The following is a 26,397-nucleotide window of genomic DNA, read 5'->3' as shown; positions in this document are numbered from 1 at the left end:
TCGAAGGGTTGTGGAGTTCGAGTCCCGGGCCGGGCAGGAATTGTGGGTGGGGGAGTGCATGTACAGTTCTCTCTCCACCTTCAATACCACGACTTAGGTGCCCTTGAGCAAGGCATCGAACCCCCAACTGCTCCCCGGGCGCCGAGCATAAAATGGCTGCCCACTGCTCCGGTGTGTGTGTTCACAGTGTGTGTGTGTGTTCACTGCTCTGTGTGTGTGCACTTCGGATGGGTTAAAGCGAGCACTAATTCTGATATGGGTCACGCATACCAAAGTGGCAAAAAGAATAACAACAAAAACCGAAGCACAATGAATTGCACAGATCCCTCAAAGTGGCAAAAAGAATAGTCGCCAGAGCCGTAGCGCGAGAACAAGACATACTGATGGATATTTTTTGCTGTTTACAGTAGCCTGGCTTGTCCAATATTATCTGCTTCACAGTCCACAGTCTAAGCTCATTTTCTGGTCAATAGAAGCAAGGTCACTGAAGTTTGTTCTGTCTGTATCCTCATGCTACAGCAGTCATTTGCACAGCTGCTGCTCACTTTATCAGCCTGTGGTTTCTACACTATCTGCTCCTGTCCTGCATGATATCTACAGCTGCTCCCAGCCGGCACCTGCCTGCTCCTGTGCTTCATATGCTGGAGCTGCACTAAATATAGCCATGACATTTCCATGATTGATGTGTATGAGTTTTTTTTTTTGCAAATCAAACTTTACTAGTCAGACTATTTCAAATTCCAAAAAGGAAGTAGATTTAAGAACTTCATATGAATGTAATTTGTTAAGACAGATTATTTGTGATTTTTTTGGAAGAAGCTTGCCTATAGGCTGCATTTATTTGAAACTGTAAATTTGTGAAATATTGTTATAATTTTAAATAACTGTTTTCTATTTGAATATGTTTTAAAATGCCATTTATTCCTGTGATGCAAAGCTGGATATTTCAGCATCATTACTAGTGTTCATTTTGTCAGCCATTTTTCATTTTGTCTTAGTCTTTTAAATTAGTCTTAGTCTTAGATCCTGTGTCAAATTAACCAATTATTAATCAACAAGCATTTTAGTCTAGATCCTGTTTTTGTTTAGTCAAGTTTTAATTGACTAAATGACTGAGCATGTTAGTCTAGGTTTAGTCAATGAACATTTTTGTCATGCTGTATAATAGTTAAACTGATAAAAAAAAAAAGTCCTCAAAATTATAATCAAAATTATTGTTGTCATTTGAGAAATTAATTTTTACATTTAAGGAATTACACTTTCACCAATAAGCACAAATCAATAGAATGTGAACTCATACACATGGTTTATTTGAACTCATCTAGAGTACTGATTTATTATAGGCTATTTCATATATAAATTAATATCAAATTCTTAGATATGCACTCTCTCTGTCTACATTATGAAAACTGGCAAAAACAAACAAAAAATACTTAAAAAAAAAAATCGTCAGTGCTTCCGCAATGAAGAAGGCGTGTATGCGCATGGTTGCCAGATTGAAACAAACAAACAAACAAAAAAAAAAACACTGTATCCTTTTAACAGAGAAGGATTTGAGCTCTTGATATCTGGCAACCGCAAACATGAAAGCTTGTGTAGTCAAGATCTCATACAAGCAGTCCACATTTTATTTTTTTTTTGCATTTAAAAAGAAAGTTTGGTATAGTTTTTATTTGTTTTTTAATGTTTTTATGTGCATTTTCAATAATCCAATCTGCAGTTAAATATAATGATTTATACTTCTCCACCCACATAACCGCGTTTTAAATGAATATAATGATTTATACTTCTGACTCATCCCTTTTCTAAAAAAAAAAAAAGAAATTGGTTTAAAGGCTCAATTGTGAGGTTTATCATTTTATAATTTATTTTGTTTTTGTGAAAATCTGTATTGCAACTGTAAATCAATTGCTGTTTCTTGGTCTACAACATGAAAGAAAGCCACTGTTTGAGGTACATGAAAACTGTAGAAACACTGGACACAATGATGGGGCACCAATGAGCAGCAGCAAGCATCACAACAACCACAAAACCTCAAGGTTGATTCAGGTAAATGTGTGCAAATGTATAGGGATATTTTGCCATGGGCGCCCAATTAACTAAATCCGCCCCTGGCTCTATGCCCATGTTTTCCTTTTTCACCTCTTTGGAGCAGCAGGAGGAATCCCTTTTAAATCCTCATTAAGCTGTTTTCCCTATAACTATGGCACAGCTGATTGAGAATTAATTCACCTCATCTTCTTGATCGCGGTTGGCTGCTCACCTAGCTCGATTTTCCTCGCTGATCTCTGCAGTAAGAGGCTGGTATGACGTGCTGTGCAGGGTAATTGCCATATAGGTTAAGAGCAAGGAGACATGTTCTTTATTTTAAAAGGATGTTTGCATGGGAAACTTTGCTGGCCGACCCAATATGGAGGCCTATATTAATATCTATTATTTTCTAATTATTATTATTATCTATTTTCACTGGTGACAGATGCTCATTAAAACCACTCTGGCATCACAAATCCATTTGTTTGGTCAACAATCCCAGCATCTTTACAGGTAAAAGGTGCAGGTAATTTATCCATCTGCAAAGCTCCCTCTGAAATGCAGCTGTTACGGGCAGAATGACAGAAACACACTTTGGAAACCTAGGCAACATGCTTTCATAGCCCTGTCAAACCAATCAAATGCCTCGCGCTGTGCTGTAGAAAATGGCAAACGAAGTGGTGATGATTTGAGAGCTCCTGGTGTGATCCTTCAGCATAGACCTGGTTTCGACAGATTTGCAATGATGGCTTCCTGTCTGCTTGCCAAACCGGTCTTATCTGGGCTAAAAGAAGCTAGAGGCAGGATTGATCGGAATCAGTATGAAACCAGAGGTTGTCATAGTCTGGTCTTTCGACGTTACGTTTTGTTGTACATTCAATTCACTTTGGATGATAATGTTAATAGAATATATGTTATGCAACAAGCTGAACTGCATGTTTTTATTGGGAAAGAGTTGATATTTAACATTTTAATTTGTCTAGTGCATGTGTTTTTGAGTTATATATATATGTTATATATATATATTATATATATATATATATATATATATATATATATATATAATATATATATATATATAAGGATGCCCAAGTATTATATATTTCTGTATAAAGAGTCATTTATACTGTATTAGAAAATAACCCTATAGATTACATGCTATTTCCAAACGTAAATAGTCTACTGTTATATTCAGCATTTTACTGAAATCAAAACAACGTTATCTGGAAAGCATTTATTATTTTAAGTTGATAACATAATTATTCTCTGCCTGCTTTTAGAGTAATGTTAGCTGCATAATCCTGAATACTAACGTTTCCAATTTAGTTCAGCGTTATTTTTATAGTACTTTTAGCATAAAATAAAATAAAAGCCCCAACAAAAATTTTATGCAATAACTAAAAATAGCAGTTTTATATAAAAATGCTTTAGATCAAGGGAAATGTAAGATTTTCTACCATTCTTCAGAAAGCAGAAAGAAACCACGATAATATAAATTACAATTAAATATGTTAAAAACGTTTTTACCGTTTATAAGTTTGGGGTTAGTAAGATTTTATTTATTTATTTGAAAGAAAAAAATAAATAAATATTTTATTCAGCAAGGTTGCATTAAATAGATCAAAAATTAATAATTTCTAAAGGATCATGTGACACTGAAGAGTGGAGTAATGATGCTGAAAATTCAGCTTTGCATCACAGGAATAAATTACATTTTATAATATATCCAAATAGAAAACAGTTATTTTAAATTATAATAATATTTAGCAATTTTATTGTATTATTGATCAAATAAAAGCATAAGAAACATTTAAAAACATAATAGGCTTACCGACCCCAACTTTTGAACACTAGTAAATTTTTCATTAATATGTTAATTCACAGAATATCTCTTAGCTTCAGTTGGAAACCAGGTGACCAGGCCGCGAAGACAACCTCACCTTTGCACCATTTAAAACTGAACCTCATTGTTTTTATTGGCACGGTAGAGTTTATCCTTTACAGCCAGCCTGTGTTGGCGCTCGACTGTGTTATATCATTTCACCCTTGCCAGGGTTGAAAAAACACCATGTGAGAGCTTAGCGCCGCATTATTACAAGGGACTTATGGCAGTCTTTTACGTGTGTATGTTGAAGCTGCCTCAAGAGATGCCCGCTCTTGCGTTTGCTGGTTATATTCCCATCTAATGTTTGTTTGTTTCTTTAACACATCATTGGAGGCAGACCGGAGGAGCAGGCGATAAGGAAGAACGGCAAATCTCACCAGGCTCAGGCAAGGTTTGCTTTAATTAGCATGTGTCTCTGACTGTATGCAGACACCGAGGGTCCCTGGTGTGTGTGTGTGATGACAGAGAAGGGAGGGATTGTTTTTGTTTGTTTGTTTTTTGTTTTTTGAACATCCACGGTTCACTGTTTCACAAGCAGCAGCGACACGTCTCCTTTATCCACGTGTCTGCCCTCTGCTTTCACACAGAGCCCCTAACGAGAGCGGATTATGAGGATGTGAGATGAAAGGCCTGTCATTTTTCTCCTGATGAGAGAACTTGCGTGTGTGTGTGTGTGAGAGAGAGTGTGTGTGTTGAAGGTTTAATAGGTGATCCCGGTGCACCCAAACTGTTTTATGTTTACAGGAGCAAAGGGAAAGCTGATAGCTTCAACCTATTTGCAGGTAACACCATTAAACATGCCCTCGCCCCCTGATCTGGGCTCGACTTTGTATGGATGTGATGCACAGGGTTTTTTTCATGGGATCTTCTGTACGGAAAATCATCCCTGTGGCGTTTCCGCGGTTGGGAAATCTTTTTTCTTTGAAGTGAAAAAGCAAGGCAACACTGTCGGCAGATGCACGTCTGTCTAAGCGCCAGCTTCCAGCTCTATGGGATTTTATTTTGTGTTTTTATAGTCTTTAAATAGCATTTGGAATACATTTTTACAGTTTTGCTTAAGCAGCCCAGGAGAGACGAAACCTGCTTTGTGGTGAAAGTGAAGAAAGAGACTTAGATCCTCATTAAAGACTGTTACAAACTTCTTTTGGAGATGAAGTAGAATGGAAAATCATTTTTAGTCCATGTGTTTCTGTCATGTTTTCCAAGAAAAAGATCTAAACAGCCTTAAAACAAGATAAATTGAGAACTAAAATTGAATAACATACTGAAACTTATTTGTTAACAGAGCGTATTTTAAATCGTTATGTTTCATAACCCTTTAGCAAATTCTATTTCTCTTGTTTAAGCATCAACCGAACCAATTTGAGTGAGGTTTATGAAGAAGAAAACATTTTGGCACCGGGATGAGAAAAATAAACTTAATTTAAGATGCATTCTATGAAAACAAGTAATTATAGCTTAAGTAGTTTTCCTTGCCAACTAATTTTATCTAGCGTAAAGGTTTAGTTATTGTTCCTGAAAAACACAACAGCAAAAAAAAGAAAAAAAAAAGAAAAAAAATGTGTATATACTGTACATACATGCATACATATGTATATATAGAGAGGATGACAGAGAGAGAGAGAGAGAGAGAGAGAGAGTATATATCTATATAGTATATATATAATATATCTATATATAATATATATATATTATATTGTATGGCCACGACATATAACTCGTATCTATTATATATATTATATTATCTGTGTGTGTGTGTGTGTGTGTGTGTGTGTGTGTGTGTGTCTGACTTTTTAATCCGTGGCTCAATGAGAAAATGATTTTACTTTTTTAAATAAACATTTAAAAAGTACAAGTGTGTGTGTGTGTGTGTGTGTGTGTGTAAACATTTTGTTAAAAACTAAAATAACTAAAACTTTATAAACTAAATATTATTACTATAAATAATAAATAATGGATTACAAATAAGACATATTTTTTAAAAAGTACAAAACAAAATTACTAAAACTTTAAAATCAAAGTAAAAACAAGAATATAAAATAAAAATATTAACAAAAACTATAATAGTATAGTAATGATATTAATATAATAAATAGTAAATACAGATTTAATAATAATTCTATACTTAAACTAAAATCAAAGTGAAAAATATATATATATATTTGTGAAATTCATCCGGTTCTGGTGTCTTTATCAAGCATCTGAGTGTAACTCACATCATCAGGGGAACTAGAGCTCGCAGCTTCCTGTTCCGAAGGCAGAAGGTGGAGATATCTGGAAATCTAAGCATGGCAATAAACTTCACAGGGAAGGAATCACGGGGTGTGACCCTCAAGCCTGACTCAGATGCCATCTCAGAGTCTGGCCTCAATGAGATTTGTGCAAATAGCACAGGAAGTGAAGCTCCACCTTCTGCCTTCGATTTATATATATATAAATAAATCGAAGTATTAACAGAAACTACAATAATATGTCAATGATATTAAAATAGCACTGCTTCTGAGCTGTTGGCTCTTTATGTGTCTTTAACCATGAGCTGTCCTCAGGAGAGCTTCACTTCCTGTGCTATTTGCACAAATCTCATTGAAGCCAGACTCTGAGATGGCATCTGAGTCAGGCTTGAGGGTCACACCCCGTGATTCCTTCCCTGTGAAGTTTATTGCCATGCTTAGATTTCCAGATATCTCCACCTTCTGCCTTCGGAACAGGAAGCTGCGAGCTCTAGTTCCCCTGATGATGTGAGTTACACTCAGATGCTTGATAAAGACACCAGAGCCGGATGAATTTCACAAAGATCTGTCAACATGATTGACGGCACAGCACCGCAAAATATTATATTCTTAAAATGTACCAGTTCAACAAGACCAAATGGAATTTCAAGATATACTTTTCTGAAAACAAGCATAGCAAGTTGTTTCTTATTGGTTTTGATGATTTTTTAAGTATATACCAGAAAACAAGTACAAATACAATACTTATATGATGCTAAAATGTCATACTTTTTAATATTATTTGTCATTTTAATATAATTTGTCATAGAATTGCAGACATTTGAAAACTATATATAAGCTGAATATATATATATAAATTATAAAAAAATAATCCATTTGGATTTATAAAAAATTAAATATTAACAAAAACAAAAACAACAAAAAAACTAAAATATAAAAAATAACATATTAACAAAATAGCATGTCAAGTGCTATTAAAATACACAAGAACTTTATATATGATATAATTTGCATCAGCTTAATTCATACGTTATATAATATCTAATTTCTGAATTAGCATTCAAAGAATATTAGTATAAAAATTATATGACTGTTGTAATACTACTTTTTTGTAATATAATCCACAATATAATCCATAAGTATCCATAAGTATCTGAGAATGAAGTGAAATTAGTGTTCATATCCCTAGTGCTTAAATTTAGAATTTGTCTGAGTTGCCCGGATAGACCCCGACCCTCAAATCCATTTTAATGAACTCGCAATATGTTTACAGCTTCTGTTAGAGATGTTAAGCTTTTTATAAACCAGGCTCTTCTGAATTATGCAAATGAGTCTTTCAATGGAATCTTCTCCAATTAGAGAAAGCTACTTTACATGCTTTTAAAGAAATATTTGTACGTCATTTGACACAGCAATTATGGGCCAATCTTACATCCTTTTAAATAAAAATTACTAAGAAAATAGAAGTTTTTTTTGTTTGTTTGTTTGTTTGTTTGTTTACTATGGGCACTTTTGTCCATGTGCACCTTTAGAAAGTAAACTCTCCTGAAGTACTCTTTTCACACTCTTATTGATTTATTGAATTTGAGACGAGATAAAAATTATATTTGTTTGGTCTGAAAAAAGTAGCAGAATTTTCCTAAAAAGCATTTACTGTAAATCAATATGCATTTGGTGTAAATTTTATCTTAAATGATGCATTGTTTTAAATATAATTTTGTGATGGAAATGGCATTTTAAACATTTTTTAAATAAAATAACCAAATTTTATAGATAAAACAAATATTAAAACTAAAAACATAAAAAAAAATAAATACAGAAAAATAAACCATTTTTTGCATAATTTAACAATTTCAGCTTTATTAGAAATGATGCACTATATAAATATATTTGTATTATATTTATCTTATTTTATTCTCACATCACGTCACATCTTCTATTGCTAAACAAGTATACTAACTTTTTTATAAACCTTTTTTTATTATTTTATTTATTGCTGACAATTGTTTGTTGTAGTAGGAATGATGATACAACTATGTACAACTATTGTACAAGTTAGATATAATTTAATCAAAATTTTACAGATGTGATAATAAATTTTTTTTGTGATGATTCTCTTCACAGTTAAAGTAATAAATATTATATTGCTAAAAAGTTTCCAAGGCATCTTTAATGTGCCTTTCATGTTACAAAACCATTGAAATCTGTTTAATTTTGACTTTTACTTCCTATTTAAAATGAAATAAATAAATAGAAATGTGGTCTCTGTTGAAGATGAAATGGCCCTAATGAAAGCTGTTCATGATCTCAGATCTACAGAAGTGGACTGGCCTCTCAGGCACACAGTTTTTAATTGGTTTAGATCCTATCAGTCCGGCAGAAAGTTCTTTGTTACCTCATAAGAGCACTGACTAATTAAAACTGATATAGCATGTGAAGTCCCTCAAGCAATGTTTAGCATTTTTACAACATATAACGAAAATAAAGAGACATAAAAGCCATCAAGATAAACCTTTAAAGTTTGACTGTTAGGCTATGTTATGTAATGTCAGTATCTATAGCCTGTCTGAATATTTTCAGGGAATAATAGAAGAAAAAAAAAAAAATATACAAAAAAACAAACTTCTAAAAAAATAACACTACACAACCAACTCACACCATAACAAATTTGGAGAAATGTAGCATTACATCACCTGCTCAACAAAGGATCCTCTACAGTGAATGGGTTCCTTAATAATATAAAACATTTAAAATTTAAATAAATTATAAAAAAAATACTAACAGTCGGATCAGTAGGTTCCTTAGTCTAAGAAATGTTTACAATGTGCATAAATGATATATATTTTGTTCCAGTTAATGTTTAACTATATTTTTATAAATGGTTTCTTATACCTTGACCATAGCAAACCAAATTCCATCCCGCAGAGCATATTTCTCAACTAAACTGGTTTCATATCCAGAATCCAAAATCCCATTTTAATGTTTTAGTTCAGCAAAGTTCATTTCTGCAGTTAATATCAGTGCAACCCTGAACATGAGAGAGTTGAAAATGACTAGATATTGAAGCAGTAAGAAAAGGGAATGAACTCTATCAGGGAACACTGAACTGTGATTAATGCCGTCCAGAGACTTCTCCCTGTTAAATTCAGTACATAATCATTGAGATGATCCAGTATGTTGTGTATTTAAGAACAAGAACATCCCGTGACATTTTTTTTTTGTGTCTCTTTCATGCTATTGAATTACAGTGATGTTGTATTCTGGAAATGTGATGCTCCCGCTGCGGGTTAGTCGTGCTCACTAAGGTCCTGTTACAGCCATGTAGTGGAAATGTGAGTGATAATCTTTATGCAACACTTTGTACTGGCTTCTCTGCTGACAGCCAAAGGGGTTATATTCTACAATTTTGTATCATTTCATTTGATGTAATTGGTCTTGTTCTTGGTCTCATTCACTAAAATTGCACATGGGATTTATATTTTTCTTGTTCTTGTGCACTCTTAAAAAAATCCGTAAAAATAGGGCCCAATGATTGAATTGAATGATTTTTTTTTTTTTTATTAAAACTTTTATTTAAACAAGGTATTATTAAATTTGTCAAAAGTGACAGTAAAGACATTTATAATATTACAAAAAAAAGGTATATTTTAAATAAAAGTTGTCTAACCATCAAAGACATTCGGTGGGGGGGGGGGGGGGGTATCACCGTTTCCACAAAAATATGAAGCATCACAACTGTTTTCAACATTGATGATAATAACAAATGTTTCTTGAGCTGTAAATCAGCATATTAGAATGATTTCTGAAGGATCATGTGATGGAATACTTGTTTTTAACTTACTGTATGCTGCATACTCTTTAAAAAAATATGTGACATGGCAGGTGTTATTGTGTCACATGACTGTACTCACATGACCTCATTATATTCTGAGTTCAAAATCAAATAGTTAAAGTTGAATGTTGAAATTTATTTTTATTTTTTAGCTTTTTTATTATTATTTTGTATTTGCAATTTGTAATTCAATACATCTGAGTTCAAAATCAAATAGTTAAAGTTGATTAACTAGTTGATAAAGCTGATATTGTTTCCAGTTCATTCACCGCTAGAAGTGGAAGGGCATGTTGAGTGCATTGCATTGTGGGATACAGGATTTAACACAGAATACCGCTACCCAACAACCTTCCAGTCTTTCTCTTGAAACATACACGGAAGTGACTTAAACTGCAATTCATTGACTGTCCACTAGAGGCTTGCTCCAAAAGGGAGTCAGTCCCATAGACCCCCATGTGGAAATGCCCAACTTTACAGCAGAAAAAAATATGTTTACATCCTGGTATAAAAAGTGGTTTTGGTCTATATTGCTAATTTTACCCTTCATGACAACTGTGAGGGGGTTGAATTTATTTTCATCCGTTTAAATTATATTAAGCTATAAAATTCTGCATAATTAAGGGCGTGGCCACTTGAGTGACAGGTGGATTGCTGCTGCTGTCACCAACGTCGCGCTTGGTGGGCGTGGTTTCAGCAACCAGCTCCACCCACGTCCCGCCTCTTTGCCCATTTTCGATACAAATACAGTTTCAGTCTTCCTACTTCACATTTAGTTCAATGAGTTACCTGCCGTTTCTTTGTAATTATTTGCAGTTTCTAAGAGGTGAAATGGTTTCTGCACAATTTTTTCAGTGTGTAAATGTACTTCAGCAACAGTAAATATATTTTGATATTCCAGCCACATGACTGTTCTTGAAAGACCTGTTAAATTTATTTCAGTAAATAGTCCGTGTGAACTGGGAAACCAGCTTTCAGCTGATGCTCACAATTGAATATGTTTTTCCATGATATGGCTCCAGTAAACTGGTTTAGAAGCTAATGTGAGTGAATCATCTTTTTCATGATTATATAATGCTTTCTGATGGCTGGTATAACTGCATTAGTGAGTGGATGTTTTCTTATGTGTCAGAATGTTTTCTGCTGTAATGTTACACCAAAATTACACTGCATTTACACACAGTTTTTATCCCAACAGATGTTTGATCGCACCGGCAGGTAACTCAGCTCTTGGAATAAATTTACACGTAACCGTGTAGATCAGTCATTGCACCTTTTGTCGTAATAGTCAGTTGTGGTTGGCGTTTCTCTTGACTTCCTGTCTAAGTGTTGGAGTGTGGAGTGCAGGTGACTTTGTAAGTCGAGTCCTGGCGTGAGGTGACTCTTGGTATCATCAGCTTCACTCCAGGAGTCTGGCAAAACCTCACTGGCTCCTGCAGATCCTTCTGCCAAGCTCCTGTGGTGAATTAGATTCTCTCAGCCCTGCTGAGAAGCTGAAAATATGTGAACATGTACAGATCAGCACGGCTCTGTCAAACTGAGAGGCTTTTGAACACAAACCTGCATTTAATTGCCATTTAACGTGGGCTTTTCTTCTAAAGCAACATGCTATGCACTAATTGAAAGGACAATTCTTTGCAGTCTGCATGAAAACAAAATTGGCCTTATTTACTCTTAATATATCTGCTGGTGGATGATTCATTGGTGCCAATGTTTGTCTTTGCAATACTTTATCAAAATGTATTAATGACATCATGCATTCCTGTTATTTTTCAGAAACCTCTTTTCACAACCCAATCGATTCCTGATCGATAATATCAAGCCCCATCAGATGTTTTTTGCTCATTGATATGTAACGCAAGTAAAATGGATTGTGAACACTATTTCTCCTGAATTTAATGGTGACATTTGTCTTTTTAACAATGTTAAAATAATTTCTCCTACACAGTTCAGTGTTTTTAGTGTTATTTATACACTATTAGAGTGTTTATTAATATTTTAAATATGCTTTTTTTATACTTTTAGTTTTCAAGTTATTTTGTTATATATATAATTATTATTTTGTAATTGTTTTATATTTCTATTTAGCTTTATTTTAGTTTTAGTTTTACTCAGTTTAGTACTCAAGCTTAAAGTTAATTATTTCTGATATTTCAAAATTTATTTTCAGTTGAAATTTCGTTATTTCAGTTTTGTCATGTGCTTTTGTCATTTTTGTGTTTATATACAGCATGTATAGATATAGATATATCAATGTAGGTATAAATCTAATTAGCTTCATTATATTTTTGTTTCAGTTTTAGTCATCATTTTAGTACTTAAGCTAAAACTTATTTCACTTAGCTCAGTAAGGCATTTTCGTTAATGTTTTTTTAAGTTAGATTTTTTTTTTCATTATAGAATTTATATTTTATTTTAATTCAGCCTTATTTAAATTGCTGAAAATATTTTTTTTTATAATTTTAGTTAACAATAAGAACACTGATCCAGTTGATCTTTAGGCAGTCCGAGATGTCAGCTTCTGGTCAACTAGCCATCCAGCAACTGACAAGGCAATTAGATGTCTTTCCTTAATTTTAGGAGTAGTCCATTAGTTATTCAGGCAACCGAATTATTATTTGATTTTGAAAGTGTGTAGTTTTGCACATCATTAGAACATGCATTATAGTTTAACATTTACTGCTACATGTAATTAATTTAGTTTTATGCTTAAATCCTCACACACATGCATTCACATGACATACTCTTGCTGGTGGACTCTCAAATATGAATTAGCCTCGATGCTTGCATAGTAAACACGAAGTTCAGCAGCATGTTGCCAGAAATCAAACAGCAGCTGACAGGTCTGCTGATGCTGCAATGTTCAGTGTCAAGTGTCCTAAATACAGCAAAGACCCTTAGGTGTACCTGGCGTGTGTGTGTGTGTCAGGATCACAGCTATTGTAACACCAGAACAATGGCTTGAGTGTAAACAGGTAGTGTCTGAAAAAAAAAAAATGAAAAAAACAAACAAACAAAAAAAAAAACAGACTGAGATCTTCTCAAAGCATTAATCATCATCAGAAGTGTTGTCTTCTGCAGGAAGTGAGTTGCGGAGAACGAGATAGATTACACTGACTCGGACAGACCTTGGCCTTCTTCAGAATAAAAATTATTTTAGACCTTTTTTACAGTATTAATGTATTATTATTGCAATAGTAATATATTTATTTATTGGTTCAATTTTTTACATTTTAAAATATTATTATTATTTTAAATAATTAAAATTAAATCAATGAAGAAATATTATATTAAATAATAATAAATGATAATAATAATTTTATTTTTTAGAAAAAAAGTAGAATACTAATATCTTATATATATTTTTTTTTTTCTCCTGTTTGGTGATGCTAGTGGGAAAGAGATTACACACTTCACCTTTAAATTGGTTAATTTCCTTCAAGATTTGATGTCAGGAATTTGTCAGTCCGTGTCATTTATAATGAAATCAGCACTCGTGCAAATTACTCTGAAATGATTCTGCTGTCACTAATAAATTACTGTACAGCAGCGGTTCTCAGTGATTTTCAGTAGATATGCTGTGAATCTACTCTTGACTTCAGACATGCCTGTAAAGTCAGTCTATATGCATATTCCCAAAATATGCATCACTCAACCCTAAATTAAAAGTTTCAGCCTGGCCAGGAGCCTTTAGAAATGAAATGTCACTGTGTTCTGATTAGGATGGTTTTGGGTGAGTTGGAGAGCATTTTTGCTCATATCCCTGAATTTTAAACCGTAGCTGGGATCCTGTATGCAAAATCTCATTTTTGAGATGAAAGCACTCAAGTATAATTTTCTTCTTCGGCGCTGCCATCCTGATCACATGTGCTAGTAGCTATAAATACTCACAGAATTCTGTCTGCATTCGTTAACAAGGTATAATAGGAATAATTTCTGTCAGTTCTGTCATCCTTTACTCACCCTCATGTTGATCCAAACCTGACTTTCTGTTTACTTTTTATTTTGTTTGTTTCTTCACCTGAAGAGATATGGAGAAATTTAGCAGTTCATCACTTGTTCACCAATGGAAAAACACATTAATTATACATTTATTTTGTACAAACATACAGTTTTTCTCTTCTCATGACATTAACTGATGGACTGCAGTCGTGTGGATTACTTGTGGATTTTTGTGATGTCTTTATCAGCTGTTTGGACTGTTATTCTGATGGCACCCATTCACTGCAGAGGATCCATTAGTGATCCATTATTTCTCTAAATCAATTCAGATGAAGAAACAAACTCATCTACATCTTGCATGGCATTTTCAGCAAATGTTCATTTTTGGGTAATCAATTCCTTTAAAGTATTCTGAAACTCTTTTTTTATATATACAGGAAATTTAAGTTATTGTACAGTACAATAACTTTCGTAATCAACGATGTACAACCTTCATATCAACCTTTTAATTTTTGGATGAACTGTGCCTATTCAACATGGTAATTTGATGTAAAATTCAGTGGAAAAAAAGGAAGACACAATGCACACATCGCCTTAAGCCTTGTTAACCCAGAACACTTTTTTTTAAATTAATCAGTGCATGCATGATTATTGTGTATTTAATGCCTACTAGGCTACATGTTTTTCCATTGTTGTGGTTGCTCATTATTTTAAGATATCTTCTTCTTTTCATCGGTTTTAAGGTATTTTTTTACTACTACTGAGTGTCGTATCTGACTACAGTTGACCAGGTGGACTCACTGTGTGTGTGGTTTTCTATGTTGATGTCTAGCTGTATGTTGATGTGATTAATGAGTGTGGAAAATGCAGGGCACGTGGTGTCATAACAGCAGTTAACAAATCCCCATATGGCGTATGGAACTGAGGGACAGCTGCAAACTGTACACATACTTGAATATTTTATTAAGAGAAAAGGGCAAGAGCAAATATAGGAGAGAATACTAAACAGAGGCTCCTTTTTAAGCTGGATTCAATTTAAATCACAATAGAAGGAAACAAAAAAGAGGAAAAAATAAGATCATGTAAGATGTGGTAGCATAAGGAAGTAGTTCAAAGAGGTAAAATGCATTAGTCACTGCTTTTATGAAAGAAATTGTCTTTTCTTGTTCCACTTTTTGAAGATACGCTCTTGCAAGTGTTTTTATATTCTTATTAAAATTCAGCTCCTTGTCTTCGTTTCTGCATCACTAATACGAGAGAGAGCATCTAATTTTACCTAGTTATTTCTGTGCATTAGGATATGAAGATATTGGCTGTCTGAAATCGAAATGTTCTTTCTATCACAAGGTTTTATAAAGGTCAAGAAGTTGTCATAAAAGCCAATGAATTGCAACCGCTGCTAAAACTATATAATGCCTTTTATAATGCATTACTTTTAGTGGTATTTTATGTGGGGCTCTAAAGAAAGCAACTGCTACGCGTGACAAGCAAGCATAATTGTTATATATTTTTAAATATATAATTGCTGTTCATTTTGGTGTTATTAATGTGAAAACTATACAATTTAATAGTAACTATTATAACCAAGCAATATATTTTATTTTAATATTTTTAAATGTATTTATTAATAATCACTTTACATTTTTAAATCACTTATCACAGTTATTTTCAGTGTCATTCATGTAAAACTACATGCTTTGATAAATATTATTATTAAATATTAAATGTAATATGATGGATTGCAGCTTTAAATGGGGGCTCAAACCCTCCTGGTTTGAATAGTTGAGGTTCAGATTTGATGGGAAATAAAATAGTGTAAATGCATGAATACAGAACTTTTCTCACTATTTGTTTGCAAGGATGGTGACAATCTTGTGAACATGTCATTCGTGATTTTTCCAAATCAATTAAATATTGAGTGTTCTCTGCCACTAAGTTCATGGCTCAGAGCCGTTTTTGCTCCTGAAGTTAGTTCAGATGAAGGTGTTGTCTTTATCCATCATGCCTCTTGAACGGCCCTCACCTCCAGTCATATCTCTGCCTGTGGTCTGTGCTATGAACATGAACAATGCAGGTATTAAAAACATTAAGCTGCAGTGAAACAGACTCTTGAGACTCTCAGTCCTTGAGAATATAAACTGTGAACTGTAGGTCCCATCAACTTGCCCTGCTCAGACTGTGAACTTCAAATGAAGCATTGAAATTCCACTTTGGGGAAGCTACTATGATTTGTGCAATCGTTCTATGCAGCAGTTTTATAAATAGCATTGCCTGCTCACTATTTTTTAGTCCCAGTGGTGCTTTTCCCGCTAAACTGGTGCATGCTGTCACTTCACATTGCAGATCACTGCATTCATAGTGCATCCCTCTTGTTCTCTATGCAGTCTAAGACTTTTCTCCATGTTTTATCACAGGTTGAATTAAGGCTGGACAGTGGTGATGTCACTGCAAAGTAAGTTAAATCATTTAAGAATTGCTAAGTTTCATGTCTGAAAATGTTACTTTTAAATTAATATATTTTCTTGAACTTGTTATATTGGACGTATTATAGATGTGAAGTGGCAGGTTTATACAATAGAATCCAAAAATCTGAGGCCACCTGAAAAAATGATTTGTTTTGCAATTAAATGTGATTTCAAATTAATACAAATTAATAAATGATATTATCAGCATAAAAAAATACTTGTCACAGTATTTGATTGTTTGATTTCACATGGTCAATGTCACTAATTTGCTTATTAGTGGCTTAAAAATGTATTTATAGTTTGTTTAATGCTGTAACTGAATTTAATGCGTGTATATACACAACCATTAAATTAAATGGCATTATGATTAATAATATTACAGTTTTATAATATATTGATAATATCTTGGATGATATTTTAATCGAACCATTTGTAAACAAGCATTTGTGTGTGTGTGTGTGTGTGTGTGTGTGTGTGTGTGTGTGTGTGTGTGTATAATAATAATAAATAATAATGTTATTATTATTATATTAACAGTTCGTATAGCCTTTAACTGTATAATATTTTGATAATATTTTTGATAATTCTACAAAAACTACAAGAATTTATATTACATTTATATAATATATTAATAATATATATGATTATTCTATCAAAAGTATAAGAATTTATAGACATCGAAATTCCGTCAAAATTACAAGTATTATATAATATATTATTTGCAAATTAATATTAAATGTAACCTTTAATTGTATAATATATTGCTTACAAGTCATATCACTGTAAAAAAAACTGTGCTGTAAAATACTGGCAGCTGTAATTCTACTTACAGTAGGTTACCATACTAATACCATGTAAGGTGACTCATTTCATTTGGGAAACCGATTGCTTCAAACCAATCTAGTTTAAAAAGTAATATTTACACGTTAGTTAGTACTGTGAACTTATTTCATTTGAGTAAACTAAAATGGAACGTTTCTTAATATAAAACTGCAAACAATTTGTAATAGTGAAATAATCAAAACATGACTTTTACTCAAATCTCAAATGAAAGAGATCATCACTATATCAGCAACTGCACAGTTACTGCCTTTGAATAAATCAACATGCAGCAGAACATTAGTGTATCTGGGCTCATCACTAGGCACATTTCCATTAGAGATTTGCGTAAATTGTCTAAGCATTTATGGTAGGAAAAGCCCCTTATACTGGAGAGCGGCCATATATGAAGTGTTTCTTGGAGGATACAGTACATTGGAGAATGATCATTTGACTTTTTACATATGCCATGTGACCTTTAAATGGGGAAAAAAAAAAAAAAAAACTTTCCATTGCTGTTTTGTGAATTATTCCTTTTTCGCATTGCCTGAAAAACCACCTCATGCGAGCGTAAAAACTTTTTTTTGCAATATATGGGCGTTTTTGCAAAATTGGTGCGTTTCCATTAGGCTTATTTTCAATTCGCAATTTCAATTCGCGCAATTTGAAGGCTAATGAAAACACACCTATTGACTGATGCACAGACTCTACTCTAAGGCACAATGTTGACCCACAACACTAAATTAAACTAACAGATCTCTCTTGTGCAAAAACACATAAATACGGAAATCTACTGGCAGCACGGTTGCCAGCATATTACTGTTTTTCTACAGTTTGTTGCAGGAAATTGATTACAGTTTTAATTACGCTAATATAATTAATTAGGCTGTCTTTTTCCATCTTGCATCTTTAACCCTTTAAACCACACTGCAAAATCCTCAGTTTGATATAATAATTCTGTGTGTGTGTGTGTGTGTGTGTGTGTGTGTGTGTGTGTGTGTGTGTGTGTGTGTGTGTGTGTGTGCGTGTGCATGTGTTTTTGTGTGTGTGTGTATGTGTGTGATGAACACCTGCTGTTAACAAACAGAATCACTGAGGGAAAGAGAAACACAAGAACTAAAACTGACTTCCAGCCTCAGATGAAAGAAAAAACGAAATAAAATACATTAAATCTCTCGAGATCTCAGGATGAATAAACAACTCAACAAACAGCATTACCAGCTTCACACATTACTAACCAGATTGACTTGATTTCTGCTTAGATGTTGATGTTTTATTGTTTTATTTTGACACTACCATGATGGTGATCAGTGTTTGCTTTCGTTGGGCTCTTACCCTTGACTTTTCAACATTAACTTTTCTTTGGCTGTTGTAACCGTGTGCTTTTAAAGCACATTTGTTGTGGCCAAACAGAGCCGAGGAAAAGAAATCTGGTATTGTTGGTTAGGTTTAGTAAATGACATAATCATCATGTAATGTCTGAATCCCTGATCTTATTCAGTGCCTCTTTCCTTACTGAAAGTATATTATAGGAACACACATAATTTTTTATGCTACCCCCACTGTGATACTAGAGAAAATGAAGAAGCAGTACTAAAACTCAACACAAAAATAAAAGCACACATAAGAATTAAAGAAAATAACTGGACAATTCGGCAGCATAATTTCTTCATGACAATGCATGCTGGGAGTCATGGATGAGTTGTGTACTGTGCTGGTACTTAGCATGCATTCATGATTGCAGCATGAAGCTTTTGATTGTCACCATTTTTTGAGCTTCATATGCTGATTCTTGATGTCTCCAATGATGTAGTAGTTCAAAATGTTTAAAGTACAAAGTGTTTTTAAATCCTTCACATTTTCTTGTTGTCACAACATTAACATGGTTCTCATTCTGCAGAATCACTGGAATATCAAAATCAGAAAATATATATCAACACCCATACAATTAGACACTGAAAGAAATCAGTGAATCAACAGAGTAGATGATGATCATGACCACTAAAATACTGAACATCATCAGATGAACATTTGTTATGTATCTTAAAGCCACAGTTACAGCTATTAAAAAAAAAAAAGGGCCAGGAGCCCAACTAAAGCAAACACTTATCTACACAACGGTAACATCAAAGTAAACAATAAATCATCGAAACCTCTGTTATTATCACTAAGAACTACTGTAGATGTCTGACAGAAATCAAGTCAATCTGGTTAGTAATGTGTGAAGCTGGTAATGCTGTTTGTGGAGTTGTTCTTTAATTATCCTCTTTAATGTCTTTTATTTCAGTTGATTTCATCTAAGGCTGTGGCCAAAGTCATTTGTAGTTCTTGTATTTCTCTTGTTTTTGTTCTTGTTGTGTCTTTTTCCTTCAGCGAATCTGCTTGTTAACAGCAGGTGTTCTATAATAGTGAATGAGGGTATAGGGTGTGATTTGAGACACAGTCTCTGAGTGTCGTCTTTGAGTGCTGTTAATTCACGGTATATTGCAGTAGGCTACTTTGTAGAATATGACCCATATTACCCAGAATGCACTATTTTCTATGTTATATTACTGTTTAAATGGAAAAAAGTACATATACAGTGAGTGTTGATATATTAATAATGTAGAATAATAATGTAGTAATAATGTAGAAAAATATTATTTAAAATATTATTATATTTAAAATAAATATACAGTATATATGAAAAAATAAGATATATAATTAAATTAAATACATTATATATATATATATATATATATATATATATATATATATATATATATATATGTATGTATGTATGTATGTATATATGTATATATGTGTGTGTGTGTGTGTGTGTGTGTGTGTGTGTGTGTGTGTGTGTGTGTGTGTGTGTGCTAACATCCCACAATTTTAATGAATTATTTTCCATGAAATCACATCTGCCGACTCTATTTGAAATAATATTGATCTGAGGCGCTAAGCCTTTGTCAAATATTTGTTAATTTTCATGCTCATTTTCCACAGTGAGTGAGGCAGAGGGGGCTGTGAAGGTGGAAGAGTGGCAGCAGACGTTTTATGCCTCAGACTCGGGCATTCAGTCTGGAGCCACCACCATTCAAGATGAGGACCAATCTGAGTGCAGTAAGAAGTACAGCATCAGTGCCAGTGCTGGCGATAGCGCCACTGGTAATGTGTTCTCTCCAAAGGTCTCCCTTTGCCTCTCCGGAACATTTTGATGAATTATATGACCTGAGGGCCTCCGAAATTTCACATTAGAGTCAGTGGCATTGAACCCGTCCATGAAGCCTGTGTCGTTTCACTGGACTTGTGCAACATTCAGAAAGCATTTATTTTTATTTTTGTTTATTTTGGGATTTGCTTTCTTAGATATAAGAAGTGCATCGTCTACGTGAGGATATGCATTAAAGCAGTGGTCACCAACATTTTCAAGCCCAATATTCCTGACCTGTGGCTTAATGACAAACAAGATCTACCTATTGAAGAATTAATAGAAAAAGACAACCCAGATTGTACTTTCAATATGCAGACTTTTATTTAGTGTTTTAATTAGCGATGCACTGATCATGCAAGCAAATTGACTGATTCTGATGGTTGTCGATATTTTTTATTTTTGATTCATTGTTTTTTTTAAGCAAATTTATTTGTTGTTTATTTGCTCTATAACATGCAAACTGGCCTTAAACAAAAATACCTGTAGCCATTTGAAATTAGTGGCAACCACTGCATTTTAAACGAAATGAAACAAAAACACCAGATCGACTGAATGAGATGCAAATTCACATTCTGACAGCAGGTGGCACTTATGGAGCAGCAACGATACAGCATTTCCTTGGTTACCGCTGTAAACAAAGCAATGTTGCGCTTATAAATACTACTTTATACTGAGGTAAGATGAGAAGAAAACAGTCATCGAAACATTCAGTTCCCTTCAGAGATACATTCATATAACCCCTCACCGCCAATTCAATATTTGTGTTTTCTTCCAATATTTTGAGCATCGTGAACAGTGTGCTTGCTCTGTCTGCTATAGGATATATTTTTCTTTCTTTCTTTCCCAGTAGCTCCCCAAAATAACAGAAACATTGTGCTACATTTTTGTACTTATTTTTCTGTTATTTTCAGGAGCTACTGGGACAGTGAGAAAGACCTACTAGAAAGATTGTGATCAACGGTTTGGTGACCACTGCTTTAAAGGAATAGTTCACCCCAAAATTTTAATTTGCTGTTAATTAAGCATTTAGCAATTCAGGACATCCAATATATGGTGACTTTTTTCTTGAGTTGAACAATAAAGAAGATTTTTAACTGAAACCGTGGTCCTTGGTGATTCATATAATGTGAGTCAGTGTTTACAGTTTTTTTAAGAATAAAAAAGCAAATCAAGGAACACAAAATTAATACCTGTGGCTCTTGACGATATATTGAGGTCTCATAAAGCGAAACAATCGGTCTGTGCAGGAAACTGAACATTATTTTCAAAGTGATTACCTGTAATCCAGAGCCTCAGGCAAACAGTCCAGAGTGATGTCTGGTTCACGAACGAATCATTCTTTTGAACCGGTTCTTTCTGGTGAACTAGTTGAACCAGTTTACCTACTGTAATCAGACTGAACTGTCTGAAGCGGCACAGATCTATAAGCTACTTGATCAAAACTCACTTTTGGATGCCTGACAGTCACACCGACTCGAAATGAGCCAAAATACTGGCATATATGATCTTATGATGGTGGTCTGTGCCGACTCAACAGCGCTCCAGTTCCTCCAACAGTCACTGAACTGAGGAAACAGTTCTGTTTGTTCACTTTATGTGTTATACATGTAAAACATCCACATTTCACATTTTTATTGGGTTCTTTAATAGTATAATTATACATCATTGCTTGATTATGTAAACAAACTAGTGAATTGCACCAGTTCATTGAAACAAATTGTCTGAAAGAACCAGTTTGGGGAAAGAAATCGGATTTCCCCATTGCCTGAGGCTCTGGATTACAGGTTATAATGTTGCAAATAATGTTCAGTTTCCAGCACAGACCGATCATTTCACTTCATAAGACCTCAGTATATCATCAGAAGCCATGGGTGTTCATTTTGAGTCCCTTGAAATGCTTTTTTTATTGTCAAAAACTGATAGCTACTGAATTACATTATATGAATCACCAAGGACAACGGTTACTGCTAAAAATCTTCTTTACTGTTGGATGTTACTACATGTTTGATGGCCTGAAGGTGAGTAAATTAAGAGCAAATTTTGGGTGAACTATCCCTGAGCCACATGCCAGAGAATCTTATTGCTTTATCGCTACAAGATGCATATTAAAGGTTTTCTCATTATTCTTTGTTGTCATGGTGCATGTTGTCTCTTGTAAATATCTTGGGATTTTAAAATAGATTCCTCACCATGGCACCATATGTGCTTGCGTAGTTTGGAAGAAAACTGAAAACTTATTGTCCGCCCAGAGCCAGTGACATTTAGAAACTCATCCAAACACTTAGTTCAGTAGGTTCACTTTTTATGATTTGAACATTAATACTATCACACCAGAACCTCCGAAGACCCCGTTCTGAAGTTTGCGATGCTTCCTACATGGATTGCACTTTAGTCGGAGAGTCACCGACATGCTCCCATTATTCACACCTCTGGTTCTCTGGTGTCAATCTATTCTGTTATTAAATGTGACCTAACCCACACCTGTACTGCATCTCTGTGCAAAATATGATGAGATATAGCTGAAATCTGATTCTACATTGATTCTATAATAATTCACCAAGTCTACATATCTACAATGTTAGGTACAGTCAGGATAATGAATTATATTATTTGGTGGAAGAAGCAATTAATATAATAATAATCATCATCATAATCACAGTTATTATTATTATTATTATTATTATTATTATTATTATTATTATTATTATGTGAAGCTGAAGTGTGATTAAGAAAGTCCCAACAAACACAATAATAATAATAATAATAATAACAATAAAAAAAAAAAAAAAAAAAATAGTGGAAGAAGCGATTCATGTAATTTTTTTAATAATAATAATAATAATAACATTATTATTATTATTATTATTATCATGTGAAGCTGGAGTGTGTTTCTGAGCCACATTATTACATTTATAACAAATAGCACACTTCACATTTAATATATTTTACAAATATTTTAAATGTTTATTTGTAAAGTTAACAATTTATTAAACATTTTGTCAGTTTACATTTTCTGCTACCTTAAAATAAAATCAGTAAGTTACTTACAGGGTTTATTTATTTATTTATTTATTTTTTAAATAAAAACACCTTATAACAGTCAAGTTATGTCACCATTATTTATATAGTGCTTTATACAGTAGAGATTGTTTCAAAGCAGCAAAGTAAAGCAATCATTGATGCAAACTTATGAGACATATATGAGACAAATTTGATAAACAGTTTCAGTTTGCTTCAGCTATAAAGCAGCTTCTGAAGACAGTTGTGTCATTCACTTCAGTTCAGTTTAAATTGAACTTCAATGTTTTTTTTCTCATCTTATAGTATCAGTGCCGTCAATTCAGTGATATTACTGAGTAATAATTGTTCAAATTATTTTAATGCATCACCTAGAGTGGCTTGTTGGCTAAATATGATTCTTTCTTCATCTGTTTTTAGATATGGAGGCTCAGTACAGTCTAACTCGAGCCCAGAGAGTACGTGCGGCCATGTTCCCCGAGACAATAGTGGAGGGAGAGACGGTGCTCACCGCGCAGAGCAGTCCAGACCAGCCCACCAATGTGCAGAGACTGGCCGAGCCATCACAACTCCTCAAAACAGCCATCGTCCATCTCATCAACTATCAGGATGACGCTGAGCTGGCCACACGGGCCGTACCAGAGCTCACCAAACTGCTGGCCGACGAGGACCAGGTACAATGACAGATGCGTAAAAAAATGAAAATATACATACAATTATCACAGTAAACCTTTTTAATTAAAAACAAAGACCAATTTGTTGATAAACAGAACAGGAACAGTGATAAAACATCACAGTTTTGCAAAAAGCTTTAGCTTCTGCTCTGTTGGTATCCCACATCAGCTGATATCTTGAATGATCTGGAGTAAAATTACAAACGTGTTGACTTAGTAGCTGTCATTCTCTGAGAATAAGAAGGAGAGTGCATGTGATAATATGAGATGCATCTTTCCATTACCTTTTTCCTTCTGCAAGATGGGAAATAATCTCGCAGGACCAACCAGAAATGTGGAAGGAGAAGGGGTGAATAAAGTGAAATAAAGGACTGAAATGTGCTATGATGTGATGTGAAAAACCACCTTAGGAAAGGATCTATTTTCCAAGTTCAATTACTGGCTGCCGAGAGCATGCAACCACTGAAAGTCTAAAAACATGTATATATTAGAAACCATATATCTTCATTTTTCTATCCATGTCATGTGAATAATTTAGCATATTTTAAAATTTTGTCTGCATATTAACACTTTACAGTTTCCTATTTCAAGAATACATTTTTCAATTATATATAGATTTATTTTAATTCTGTGATGAGTCACCAATTGTGAAATATGGTTCCATAAAGGAATAGTTCACCCAAAAAATTATAATTTACTGAATATTTACTCATCCTCGGGCCATCCAAGATGTCAATGAGTTTGTTTCTTTATCAAAACAGATTTGGAGAAATGTAGCATTACATCACTTGCTCACCAGTGGATCCTCTGCAGTGAATGGGTGCCATCAGAATGTCTTTTACCTTTGCAGGTGGTGGTAAATAAGGCAGCGATGATTGTGAACCAGCTTACTCGGAAGGAGGCGTCTCGCCGTGTGCTCATACAGTCTCCTCAGATGGTGTCTGCTGTGGTGAGGGCCATGCAGAACACCGGAGACCTGGAGACGGCGCGCTGTGCTGCCAGCGTCCTGCACAGTCTCTCGCACCAGCGTGAGGGCCTGCTAGCTATCTTCAAATCGGGTGGCATCCCTGCACTAGTGCGCATGCTCAGGTCAGTCTTTCTGAGGAGTAGGTCTAATGTGTGCACTTGATCGGTGAAACAACAGAATGTCTCTCAAAAGCTGTCATGGTTATTAGCATTAAATAAAACTAAAACTATGAAATAAAACATTACTTATATATAATATATAAAATAAAATAATAAAATAAAATACATTTAAAATAAAAATGAAAAAAATTAACAAACATATAATAGCAAATACCAAAATGTGTTTTGTGTTTTATTGACTGCATAATAGATAATGACATAATAATTGATTTTATTTTTTTTATATATATATATATATATATATATATATATATATATATATATATATATATATATATATATATATATATATATATATATATATATATATATATATATATATATATATATATATATATATATATATAAATCAATATTGAATATATAGGGTTAGGTGAAATATATAATACATGTAATTAATATAACAAATATATTAAAGCAATTATATTGTCATGATCTTGCCTGTGGTCCCCTGTCTCGTGTTTAGACTTTTGTGTTACTTCCTGTCTACAGTGCCATTTGTAGTCAACTTGTAGTCCTATTGTTTCATTGGTTGTCTTGGTTCCTTTCCCAGGTGTGTCTTGTTACCTTGTTATCCTGTTTGCGTCTCTGTGTATAAATAGCCCAGTGTTTCAGTTAGTCTTCCCCAGTCTTAGAATCTCTTTTAACCCATCTCCCTGCTCTAAATAAATAAATAAATAAATTCATTATTGAATTGTGTTTAAATAAATTAATGAAAGAAAATAATATAGAAATAAATTAGAAATGTAACAAAAAAAAAAAGATTAAATATTCTTATAAGAAAACAGTCATTGTAAAACTTGTTTTGACTAGATTTTTGCATTAAATATCCACTTTGTAAAAAATCGCTGTTTGGTCCAAATTATGATTTTATGTAAAATATTAAATATTAAAAACCATCTCAGAGAATTAAATATCAAAGAATAAATATCACATTTTTATCTACAGTATATCAGCCATCTCTGAAAATGCAGATACCCAGTGTTGACTTATGTATCTGTAATATTAGATAAATGATGACTGACAGATGCCTTGCCGGTCTAATGCTTTAATGTTTTAATTAGTCCCTTGACTGTACATGGACAGACAAATGGTTTCGGTTGAATAGTGGCAAACATTTGATGGACGCTGCAGTTCTCTAGACGGGCCGTGCTAGATCAT

At 33.6% G+C, this 26,397-nt stretch overlaps 1 protein-coding gene across 3 annotated transcripts in view; it reads left to right on the top strand.

The window, feature by feature from the left end:
• The window catches only part of LOC109048822 (junction plakoglobin-like), a 65,693-nt gene that overhangs the window by 16,508 nt on the left and 22,788 nt on the right, over positions 1 to 26,397 (top strand). For 2 of the 3 annotated variants that reach the window (XM_042776221.1, XM_042776220.1), the window contains exons 2-5: positions 16,333 to 16,370; positions 20,191 to 20,352; positions 23,837 to 24,090; positions 24,941 to 25,179. In XM_042776221.1, the coding sequence (XP_042632155.1) occupies positions 16,358 to 16,370; positions 20,191 to 20,352; positions 23,837 to 24,090; positions 24,941 to 25,179 (668 nt within the window). In that variant the 5' untranslated portion in view covers positions 16,333 to 16,357. The remainder of the gene's footprint in view (positions 1 to 16,332; positions 16,371 to 20,190; positions 20,353 to 23,836; positions 24,091 to 24,940; positions 25,180 to 26,397) is intronic. The other variant, XM_042776222.1, reaches the window with a different exon arrangement.

This window comes from Cyprinus carpio, chromosome A19 (assembly GCF_018340385.1).
Source record: "Cyprinus carpio isolate SPL01 chromosome A19, ASM1834038v1, whole genome shotgun sequence".
Lineage (NCBI taxonomy): Eukaryota > Metazoa > Chordata > Actinopteri > Cypriniformes > Cyprinidae > Cyprinus > Cyprinus carpio.
This window is presented reverse-complemented; position numbering and strand designations above follow the sequence as displayed.